Source organism: Argentina silus (genome assembly GCF_951799395.1).
Source record: "Argentina silus genome assembly, chromosome: 15".
NCBI classification, from domain to species: Eukaryota; Metazoa; Chordata; class Actinopteri; order Argentiniformes; family Argentinidae; genus Argentina; species Argentina silus.
The window spans coordinates 1086067-1098549 of NC_139669.1; the positions used below are offsets into that span (position 1 = coordinate 1086067).

Genomic DNA, 12483 nt, shown 5'->3' on the forward strand with positions numbered 1-12483 from the left:
ACGAACACAATCAGAAGGAGCCTTGAGTGCTGGATAGGTGGGGCGGAGGTGAGAGGGGGGAGGGAGGGGGAGGAGGAAGGAGGGGAGGGGGAGGAGGAAGGAGGGAAGGAGGAAGGTGGGAGTGAGGAAGGAGGAGGGGGAGGGGGAGGGCGGGAGGGAGTGGGCAGGGAAGAGAAAGAAGACGCTTGGCAGTTACCTTCCTCCTCTTCCTCTGAGTCACAGTAGCTCTTATCTTCGATGAAGCCGGAGCTGGCAGAGCTCCCGGTACTGGCCACGCTCTCCAGCCGCCGCTTGATGAGCTCGCTCAGGTCACAGCCCGACCCGGACGCCACCACCTTCCCGTCCTGGCTCTGTCCAACAAGACGCACGAGATCAAATTAGATAAAGCTGCTGACCTTGAGTCCCTGAAGAACGCGGTACGGCTGGCTATCAGGGGTTTCCTGTTTGGTTGAGAAATGAACTTTAGCACGAGGTTTCCCGTGATTTACCGTGAAAGCTTGTGATTTACCTTGTAAACGATGAAATCCGCTCTCTTGCTTCTCAAGTAGTTTGACAAATTTCCATATTTGCAGTACTCTACAATCATCATCAAGGGACCTGAGAGGTTACAAGACAATTCACAGAAGATTACTAGTGCAACCAATGACTTGATCACCCAAAACTGTCCTTTTATTGACCAAGGCTTCTTCAGTAAAAAAAAAAAAAAATTTCTATGAGATTCAGCCGATTTCTATGTCAACCCTCAGTATGTGACACAGTGGCAAACGTAATGATAGATTTGGATGTATCCCAGTTCCTCAGTGTCCTCCTCACCCCCAGGCTTCGTGCAGGCTCCCAGCAGGTTGACGACGTTCAGGTGATGACCGATGTGGATCAGGATCTTTAACTCTGACATCAGAGCCTTGCGCTCATTAGTCGTCGCTCCTCCTGTTACAAAACAAACATCCGTCATGTGGAGAGAAAATGATAAAACACACAGGTCCTGTATAGCAAGGATCTTATTTCATATAACCTCTGGAAAGCGTCATTCTTTTTATTCTAAATTAGATTTTCATCAAGTCCTTTAGTTTTGTTTAAGATTACTCCAGCAGTTTGTGTTCATGGACGTTTGTATAGCAGAGATGGGAAATAAAGAGCAACATGTTTTCGTGTGGGGAAGAGATTTTAGATAAGCAGACTTTTTCATATAACAAAATAAGATCGAAATGAAAATGTTCAATGTTAAGATTGTATGCAATGATAGCAGTATGACAATAATTAAGTCAACATGGGAAACACGGGGTCTTCTGCACGCAGGAGGGCACAAGCCATACATTACACATCAAAATAAACATTCCGACACACATGTGGAGTCAATATTTCAATAGCTGTGAACATTTTTCTTTCCCAGAATAGAAGTTGCCAATTGTATCTGGGTCAAGAACGCCATGAGGTCACGACACACAAGAGAGAGGGTTGTTTTCTTAAAACACGTTACGTTTCTACAGCTTTAGACCATCAAAGTGACTCATCGTTTTTGGGGGGCCATTACCCCAAAGATTAATGGTCAACCATAATTCAACCTTTCAGCTACATTTCCCTTAAAGACGTTTTGGAATACCAAATAGTCATTGTTTGACAGTAGCTTAATGCTTAGAATGGGCCCATTTAACATGTTTCTCTCCTTCATTATCTGGAAATGTCTTTGAAATTAGCCATTGCCATGAATAACAATGTCACAAACAGATACACAAATTGTTTTTATATATCTACATCTAAGTACAGGACGTGACTTGCTATAAGATTTTGTTGAATTAATTATTGATGAATAACCGTTGAGGAGTTTTGGTTTTGGTGTGCTACTGCTTCGTGATCTGTTGGCTCACCAGAGTGGTCAGTCACATTCTTCCTAGTAAGCTGTAGCAGTTGGGGAGCCTCAAACCTCAGAGTCAGTTTTACGAAGTGCTCTGCTTTTCATTATGATTGACCTGCGGTGCGTGGAGCAGCAGCCGGTCAGCTTCCTCTGTGATTAATGCAATAGGATGATGAATGCTGTGACACCGACACTGACGTATCTGAGACTAACCTGATTTATCATCCTGATGTAGACACATCACAGCATCATCACTATCATGGATGGGTCATCACTCCACTGAGTTTGTCACACCAACGGTGCCAAGAGTAAAGTTAGTTTGACCGCTTTCACCCGAAGAGGAGCCGGTGATGTCGGACTGAAATGTTTGTTCTTCAGTGATCACGAGGTCAAATCCCTTGGGGTGTCCATCGTGTGCTTCTGGAAGCTCTCTTCTTCTACATAGCTTCCCACTGTTATCCATTTTGATGGGATAAATATGGTCTACTCGTGGCAGATTTAGAAAGATTTTGGAATGTGCCTGTGAATTATGGCCAATATAAATCAAGTGACGACGGAAGGGGGTTGTTTTTTTCCAATTGTTTGTTCCGCAAAAACATCTGTGTGTCTGTCATTATTCAGAAAAAAGCTGAATTGAACCTAATTTGTGCCGTACACTTTTGAACTCTGCATCACCTGCAAATGGACACCAGCTGTATGTCCTCCTGTCATAGCTGCAGAAGCTCATTCTCATCAGGGTCACCGAGGTCTGAGCCTCTCTCTCCAACTGATCTGTCTGAGGAACTGCCATCGCACACTTGCTTTGAACCAATACTCCCGTGCACACATGTTAATTACACGCACATGTGCTCCTGAGGCTTTTGAATTCATATTATGCATGAGAAAGAAACTAAATCAGATGTTGTAATGACAAATTACCGGCCGAGCTGTTTTTCATCTGTTTCTCTGAGAACAATGGCGGTTGTGTTTGTAAAAGGTGCAGGTGTTCCATTTGGAGAGGCGAACCTTTATCAAGATGCACCAGGTGTGAGCAAAGGGAGGCTGTCTGAAAATGACCCATTGCGCTTTGTTTGACATTTTGTCCAACAGAAGAGGTGCCTATAAATTCATGTACTGTACATGAAATCTGATGAAAACGTTCATATTTAAATTAACACCGTACCTTTAAGCATTTTGACGGCCACAGTCTTGCAGGTAGAGAGCTTGTCGATCCCAAAAGCAGAGGCCTCCACCACCTTCCCGAAGGCTCCATGGCCCAGGGTTTTGCCTGGAACAGAGAGAGGGGATATTGGGTGAATGGGCTAACATGAGAGTGCCCTGCCCTGGAGAGCAGTAAATCAAGCTGGATTCGCTGTCAGGGGAGCTATGGGCCCGTAATTAAAACAACCTGCCTATGTTCTGACCACTGGGCCATGGGTCCTCTGCTTGGGGGAATTTACGGTGCCATTAAGACTGGACGACAGCGGAGGGTCGCTGATGAGTAATGGGGGCTACACCCACTTCACAGGGGGTGACACCTCCGCCACATACCTTCCCCTGGCAGTATATCTCAGCGTAATGGACAACAAGGACCCCCAGTGTGAGAGGACCCCAGGTTATGTACTGTATGCGACAGCAACCTCATTAAAATGACATTAACCTCCTTGTGTGTGGAGTGTAAAGGGGACAACTGAATGTGTCTACAGTAGCTGTTCTTTCATTGCCTGGACTGGCCAGTGAGTTATGTTCATATGAGCCAGTGCTGAAGACAGTGGCGGTGCTGTGTGGTGTTGTGTGGTGCTGTGTTGTGTGGTGTTGTGTGGTGCTGTGTTGTGTGGTGTTGTGTGGTGCTGTGTTGTGTGGTGTTGTGTGGTGCTGTGTTGTGTGGTGTTGTGTGGTGTTGTGTTGTGTTGTGTTGTGTGGTGTTGTGTTGTGTTGTGTTGTGTGGTGTTGTGTGGTGCTGTGTGGTGTTGTGTGGTGTTGTGTGATGCTGTGCGCTGCTGTGCTCACCCAGTCTCAGGCGGTCCCTGGGAAACTCCCACTTGCTGTCGTCGTACTGAAGGCGGTCACACTGCTCATCCAGGGGCATCTCGTCTGGGTCAATAATGATGGACGGGCCCATCTTATAGTCTCCAGGCTGGGGGGTGGGGGTGGGGTTAGGGGGTGGGGGGAAGAGCTCATTTAAGTATGCGACACTACACAGAATTTGTGAAAAACACAATCTACAGTATTTCCACCTTGTTCACCTAAGAGGATGAGCTGTCAGATATGCAAGCCTATAGATAATACATTCTCCCTATGCTTATTATGTGCTTTCTATTATAGTTTTGGGAACATGGAAATGTGGTACTCACTGGCAGCCGCAAGGCCACACATGTTTTCACTGCATACCGTACAGCACACACAAACATGAGCTCAGCACTTCTCAATTGTCAGAAAATATGGAAATCATGAAGAAGCGCTAAATTTAGCCCACCCAATTTAACTGTATTTCACAAGAGACATGACTCAGTGCAATCATTTCATGCCATCTGTATAACACGAGTGGATTTAATTCCGGAAACTCACAATAAAACAATCTAAAAAGAATGTGTGAATGTTTAACGTTGCCCACAAGAGACATCATTTCTGACAACAACAAAAAAAGTTGCTGAGCGCGTTCCAGCAATGTTTTAACCGATGAAATTGAAGAAGAATTAAAGGGCCGCCCCTCTTCTTACCTTCCTCAGTTTACGTATGAAGAGGATGAGCATCAGCCAGAGGAAGGTGGCAGCCGCCCCCGTACACACCAGGATGATCACCTCTATGTTGGGCTTCCCCTCGTCTCCTACAAATGAGGAAATCACTTGTGAGTAATCATCAGCTGATCAGGTCATTGACAGCTGCATTTTGCATCTCATTGTGTGTTGAAATATTGTTCCGAAATGATAACTCACATCATGCAGTATTGTGCGTACAGACAACAGTAATATGAACAGTGATCAGTCATTTTGTTTTTGACACATATTTGTGTAAGTGATGGAAAAAAGGCCTGTTTATGCAACATTCCTTGAGCATATAACATGGATCTAAAGCAGTCGAGTCACATCAATATGATGAACTTTATTCAAACACATTTCTTTGTGTCAGTTATCTGTTTTTTCCATAACAAATTTTCTTGTTGTTTACACAGTACAAGTAGAAACACACTTGATTGCTCATGCCTAGTTTGTTTGGGCTGAGCAGCATACCATGCTGTGGCTCCATTAATCACACTCTTGTTCCAACATCCCTTGTCACCATCCACTGCAGTCTGCTCAGTAAAATAAGCCTGCGGAATTCCTGAAACTTTTTCAATGCCTTAATATTATCAAATATCTTTCAGATTATCAAATGGAGGATGCTGACACTGGGGTTAAACGTTGAGGGAATTGGGATTGAAGGGTGAACACCCCCCCCTCCACCCCCCCACCTCTCTCCATGCCGTGCCCACAGTCATTAGTGGACCTCTTAACACTCCTGAGAGGTCACGTCCCATGGGCTGGGACCTTCGCTACAGACTCCGCCATAAAAACCCAGGAAGGAATTCTGTTGGCATTCTTGGCAGCCTCCGCGTCCCTCCCAGGGGAGAGGTTTCATACTGAAGTCTGGCCAAAGTTATTGTACTGGTGACAACAAAACATGGCCGAGTCTGGCCAAGAGGGAGCTTTGATTGGTCATGCAGTTAATGGTCTGGCTTTGCGCTGTGAATTGATGCTGGGTTGGATGAACTGCAGTGTTTAGTGACTGTACCAGCAAGTTATGAAACATGGGGAAGACCATCATAGACCATAGGTATTTCTATGCAAGGTATTGTGATTGTTTGTGATTTAAATGCTATTCCTGTTTTTGATGTCAGTGTGTACTCTTTGCACAGATTTCCTGTCTGAAGGTGCGGTGGTGGCGAGACGGAGGGGTCAGCCACTCACCGTAGACGGTGACGACAGCGCTGGCTTTCACACTTCCCGCGTCGTTGCGGGCCAGGCACTCGTACAAACCCTCATCATCCTTCTTCACCCTCTCGATGGTCAGCACCCCGTCCTTTCCCAGCGTGATGCCTGGGAGACAGAGGGAGAGGGAGGGCTACAGATCAGGCTCTGCTCAAAGAAACTTCACTTTGTATTTGATATGTGATTAATGAACTGTTTTAGGTTTGTAATTTTGAATGTACATTTATGATTGTTTTATATTTGTAAGCAGGGCTCTTAGTAGGACCGCTTGCCTAAATAAAGGTTTAATAATATTGACTCATAGAAATACATGGAGGGTGTGGGGGTCAGCTTTGTATGATGTATGGTGAATGTACTGAGTATAGAGGAAACTGGGTGTGTTGTGAGTGTACTGTGTGTATTGTAAACGTAGTGGGTCTAAAACAATTACAAAACAAAATGAAATGTTTGAAAAATCCACAAATACATGGCTGAGACTACGCAGGCATGACTCATGCCAAGCGGTTCTGACCTGGGCCCTCTTCCACGGTTACGTTGTCTTTGTACCAGGTGATGTAGGGTAGGGGCACTCCCAGGGCGTAGCAGGCCAGAGTCAGCGTGCTGCTGCTGTTCACGTCCTGATTGGTCAGGTTCTGGCTCAGCCACGGGATTGTCCTCTCTGTGTCCATCGAAACAAAACAGGACTGAGTTAGATTCTTCCCCTTTTCTGGTTCTCGTCACTCTGCTTGCGATGTGTTGCGGTAAAATGTCCCCATTACCGGACATCATAACAGAGTTTGCCGAAACATGATGAGTCATGCAGAGTAATACTATTCTCAGAAAGAGTTTTGCAATATGAAATGACGAGGGTACAGGAGGGACTATTCTGTGGATGGACATACTGTACTGACATACTGTACTGACATACTGTACTGTACTTCATCACTAAGCAGGTAAGCAGACACATTTCGTTTCCTCCTCTAACTCACCGTTCACATTCAACACAGACATCACAGTCTTCTCCCTGTCGCTCCCGTCGTGGCTGTAGCTCGCCCGGCACTGGTAGCCTCCCGTGCTGGTTCTGGACACGTTGTGCAGCGCCAGGGAGAGGGAGATGGAGTGGGGCCCGAGGGCGAGGGCAGTGACGTTAGCCATGACCGTCTGGTTCTGGATGTTGTAGAACTGAAGGCCCTTGTACAGGTACCGCGTGGCCCGACACGTCAGAGTGATGTCATCACCCTCTATGGCCGTCTGGGGCTTGATGGCCAGGTGTTGGGAGTGATCTGGGAGGGCAGAGGGGAAACGACACATCCGATAAAAAGGATGTAATTGATGTAATTGTACAGGAGTGATGACGAATTCAGTGGAGAGGGAGGTAACAGACACACTGTATAACCCTAATATAACACAAATACTCACCCTAACCCTAACCCTAAGCTTAACCCTAACCCTAAGCTTAACCCTAACCCTAACCCTAAGCTTAACCCTAACCCTAAGCTTAACCCTTGCACTAAGACTGTTTACGCCATTAAAATATAGCCCAATGTTTAAAAATAATTACAAGTGCATCTTTGTTACTGAAACCTTCCTCTTTCAGAGAGATACACAAGCATCCTGCTGACTGGGCGCTGTCCTATTTTGGGCTAAATATCTGGAACATAAAATTCCGCATCGCGGTGCCAGGAATGTCAAATTTGCAGTTGTTTCCTGTTTCATCACTGTTAATTGGAAGCACGTTGCAGATGGACGGCGGTGCTGATGGCTGACCTGCCGCGGTCCAATCGGAGACAGGCTAAGGCCAGGCCCTGGGGGAGCCAGACTGTGCTTGTTTATTCAGAATGCTGGAGAGCATTCTCCGTTCCGTAAGAGAAGACAGCTGCTATTACAACCAGCATTCCATCGTTTTCATCTCCACCTCTGGAATGGCGCAGCCACGCTTCCTCCTGGGAATTCTCCTATCCTACTCCGGATCCTGAGAGCTCGGCGTCCCCGTCGTGTCCTCAATCACAGAGTCACCCCTTTCCCGATTCAAATCCATCACAGGAATCCGTTTTTTTTAACAGAAATGATTCGTTATTCCAGGCCTCTTTGTATGAGCGGGGCCTGCGTGCCCTGACAGCTGATTCCTACTGTTATTACATAACAGGCGAGATGGATTTTCATTTTAGTTGAACAGTTGGAACCGCTCAGATGCATATAAAGAGTGATTCACATAGCAGCAGGCTCATAGAGAGAGAGGAATGACCTGCCAGCAGCGGAGAGTGTTCAGAGCTGTTTTTAAACTCATGCCATTAGACTGCACCATATGGCTTAGGATACGTTTGCTTGCCTCTCCCTCTCATCTGCCCTGAAGCCTGCCCGCTACGGAGGAAGATGGTTTCAATTAATGCCCCCCTCTGTCTCTTCGTTGCACAATACAATCTGTGCTTTCTTGCTCTAGCTTTGCGAGTCATTACAGTGCATTATGTGTAGGTCATTTGAGAGACTCGCTTATGTATGTTACGGTACGCTTGACTGGCCCTTCAAATGAAAATCACCAGAGCATTTCTCCTTGTAATTTGGAACCGTGCTGTTTAAAAATCTCAATGTTGTTGTTTCAACCGGCTCCCTACGTTGCATTTGGGTTGACCCACTTACCATCCACAAAGAAATTGGTCCTCAATGTGCTGCTGCCAACTTCGTTCTGGGCCGTGCAGGAGTAGATCCCTGAAACGTTCGCCGATCCCACCACAAGCGTGCTCACCGTCTGTGCAGGAGAGTACAAGACAATCATTAGATTTACAGTATAGTAAGGAAATACTGTACTATACATTATGTCCAAGGCAGCATAAAACACACTGAAATACAATACAACTGCACTGTGACACACACACACACACACACACACACACACACACACACACACACACACACACACACACCTTGGGTTTATGTCCTTCCTTGCAAATGTTCAATAGTTTCTACCTCCTCACCAGATTTTTCATCAACATCAGTGTGGATATTTGCCATTAGCAGGTGTGTCAGAGGTCTGATTTAAGCCCTTGCCTGTTTTATACTCTTGAGTGTTTCACATTAACGGAAGGATACATCTGGAGTTTTAAAAGCCACTGCTTCTCTCCGAGCCCGGCTCCACAGAAGGAGTGCCTGGGTTCCATGTCATTTCCTGAAGGGCATTTACAATGCCACACTCAATTCTGTCACCATTCGAGTGGAACCCATTTAATGGCTTAAGTAGACATAATAATAATAAGTAGGATTTGGGCAAAGAGCCAGATCGCGTGGGGTTCTGTTTTCTGTTCAAAATGACATCTGTTTTCATGGCAGCTACATCAAAGATTTGTGAATGCTGTGGGTGTATTGTCTGGGTGTGAAGGGTGGTGTAGACTTCCTGGGTTTCGAGGGGCTATTGTGCTCTGACCCTCAGAAACAGAAAGCGCTTTAGCCTGTGAAACTGCGGTACACTCTCAGTGTTTTCAACGCTGCAGGCCACAGTGCGAGTGTTTTCTACCTCCACAGACATGCCTTGATGGATAAGTTGAGTAGTTGAAAGTTATGTTAAGTTGTCTACCTCAAGTTGTTATGACATTCGTCAAGGCGCTGATGGAGAGGCTTTGTGGTGTTACCTTACAGCCATTACTCAAGATGATACGTGAAACGTGAGCTTGAAAACAGTCATTTCAACAAGTGCGCTCGGTCCCTAAGTGGTGACCTGACCAGACGCACTGTGACCCCAGCGCCTATGCCTCCCCCCCCCTCCCCCTTCCACTGTGACCCGGCCCGGTCCCCCTCCTTCAAGCGTTCCTGGGGAGCCCCTCTGAGGCCCAGCCCTGACCACACTCTTGTTCACGGGGCACAGCGATTTATGTGGGGTGACAGAGAGGAATTCACTCCCAACAAATCCCTCTCTTTTAAACAGAGCTTGTTATCAGTGACCCTTAGTCCTCACCCCCATAAAGCACCAGCCGTTTGGCCACAAGAGCTTGTAAATAAGGAGTGCCTCCCTATGTATGTCAATCAGAGACTGGAACTGATGCCTAGTGAACAGGGCCTAAGACCCCATTACGAGGTGTGTACCATTAATATGATTCTACATTCCATCAACTAATCATTATCAGAGGAGGGATATAAATCACTTCTATGGGAAAGCTGGAGACATAACAATCTAATAAGGTTTACTGCACCAGATGATGTGTTTGGGTAATGGCTGATTACCATTAGGTTCTTTCCTGGTGCTTTGCTTTTGCTGTTGAAATGCTTATATGCCGGTGGATTTATGTCCCAATTTAACCCAGTGTGTTGGAGCGCCTGTCTTTCAGCTAATCCTATACAGTAGATAGGCTTCTTGGAAAGCAGTGGAGGCCTGCACTTAATTATGTTTGGGGTGAGTGGTTTTGGTAACAAGCTCCCCTAGGACATGTGCTGTAATGTCTACAATCTCCCCAGTACGGTATGCTTTGCAAACGCATGCCAAGAAGTGGTCCATTTTTAGTCAGAGGAAGTGCTAGACTGTTCGGTGTACTCAGGGACCAATAGCAGATACTTCTGTTTTAGTTGTGAGGTTACTTGGTTAACAAGTCTGTGGCGAGGCACTAAGAGTTCATTTCCTGTCTGACACTCTGTGGTCTCCCTCTACCTAACCATTACTGTTGTTGACTGGAATGATGCAAAGATTAGCAGTGATCAATTCCAATCTGTTTCAACAGTTCACGTGTATCGCGAATAGCCTCATCTATACACAGGCCAGAGCAGTCAGGAGGGAGAGAGAACCTATAGAAGTTGATTCTACACTCTTAAGTAGAACCCGAACCTACTATGTAGAACCCTTTTGCTTCACGAAGAAGCCTCAAAGGGCCTACCCCTCCGCCAAAAAACCTTTTTGGAAACCTTTTGGAAACCCTTTTGGAAGAGTCCATGCTGTCTGCACACAGGACGGCCTGTTGAGGAACTATAAGGAACTCCTCAGGCTTCGGTGTTCCGACGCACAAAGATTCACTGATGTCAGTGTAGAACCTGCTCTCTGGCGAAGGCCCAGACTTGATCTGCAGCTGCTTCATTTACAGGTCTGGTTTAGATTGAAGACCAAGGCTCTTGTGAGGGTGTCAGTGACAGGGCACATGCTTTAGAAGAGCAAAACAGAGCAGAGCGAAAACACTCTTCCTGGCAGAGTTTTTGGCTTTACCGTAGTTTTGCGGGCCGGGAGGCTTATTTAATCAAAAGCAAATCATGTCGGTTATGATGGTCTGTTTGTTTCATGTATAATGTTACTGTATCAAAGGGATGTTGATTCACACTTTTATAAATCAACACTCGATTACTGCAATGCTCTATTATCCGGCTCCTCCAACGCTGCCACACAATGTCTGCAACTAGTCCAAAATGTACACACCCGCCACACTTCTCACCAAGAACCAGAAAATATGATCATATCACCCCTGGTCTCGCACCCCTGGTCTCGCACCAGAGCACAGTATTCAGCAGGTCTGATCAACTCCTACCAACCCACCTCCGCCTTCAGATCGAAGGTTTGCTGGATTGCTTGGCGTCCTCCGCACCAATAAGAAAACAGCTGGAGGAAGGGCTTATTCTTACCAAGCAGCACTTTTGTGGAACAGTCTGTCTGGCCTTAGGGGGTCAGCGACAATTACCACTTTTAAGGTTAACCTCAAGACCCACCTTTTTAAAGCTGCATACAGTTGCCCTGAGCAACTCCCGCTCCCCACTGCCTTTCCCCATTTCCCATGTCCAGATGATTGTGTACCCATGTGCTTTTATTTATGTTATGTGTTTGTTTTTTATATGATGTATAGTGTGTTGAGACCTTGGTGAAAATGCACTTTAAAAGTAAATAAATGTGAAACTTGAGACTAGTTTCTCAGACATGGTTGGTAGTTGTTATTAATGCAGTATACACACTACAGTTGCATTCCTTATTAAAATAATGACTACTGTCACAGGCTTGAGCCCAAACTGCCTTTTCCCTGTTTTTCCCTCCATTGTATATGTTCATTAATGCCCAGTGATGTCATGTGAAACCATTCTGGATGCACCATCAATGAAGAAGGGGTGGTATTTGGAATGATAAGAGGAAGTTCCAGGTTCTGAATGTTATTTTTGGCACCACAGTATGTATTTACTACTACGAATATGAAGCATAAAATGCAGTTAGAGGGTAATTTCATAACTTTTGGCCAGTTACATAAATCTAAACCGATGCAGATGTATGACTATAAACAGGGAATAATAATGCATTACTGCCTATAAAAGGAAGATTGAGTAGATTTATTGCTTTCAGATGTTGGAGTTTCAAAGAGAGTGGCCATGGGGATATTTTCACTTCAGTGGTGATCTCTCTGAGTGCTACTCTCTGTCCTGCTCAAATACATCTCTACGTAATTGTGGTGTGGCACAACACAATGCAAAATAGTACTTTTAGAATTCTGCTTTGCATCAACTGTGCTTCATGGGAGGGAAAAGCATACATGCATTTATCTAGTTGATCTTATTTGTGCAATAGTCTGCAATATCAATGTCTCTCAGTCTCAATCAAATGAGATTTGTTAATAATACATATGTGATCAAAAGACATGTACCTTGTTCCTTTCTATCAACAGCTCAGTTTTGTTGCTGACACTCTTGATCCAGTTGTGTGAATAGTTCCCCTTGTCGTCTATCTCGACTGGGATTGGTTCAGTGTAGAGAACGCAC

The 12483-nt window shown here is 45.6% G+C and overlaps 1 protein-coding gene across 1 annotated transcript in view; it reads right to left on the reverse strand.

The window, feature by feature from the left end:
- kdrl (kinase insert domain receptor like) overlaps positions 1-12483 on the reverse strand; it is a gene marked incomplete at its 5' end in the record, with an annotated part of 46660 nt that overhangs the window by 14840 nt on the left and 19337 nt on the right. The window contains 11 exons of the mRNA XM_083686850.1: positions 197-350; positions 509-597; positions 814-927; positions 3015-3119; positions 3842-3968; positions 4552-4658; positions 5779-5907; positions 6311-6457; positions 6768-7061; positions 8416-8524; positions 12369-12483. Coding sequence (XP_083542976.1) covers positions 197-350; positions 509-597; positions 814-927; positions 3015-3119; positions 3842-3968; positions 4552-4658; positions 5779-5907; positions 6311-6457; positions 6768-7061; positions 8416-8524; positions 12369-12483 — 1490 coding nt within the window. The remainder of the gene's footprint in view (positions 1-196; positions 351-508; positions 598-813; positions 928-3014; positions 3120-3841; positions 3969-4551; positions 4659-5778; positions 5908-6310; positions 6458-6767; positions 7062-8415; positions 8525-12368) is intronic.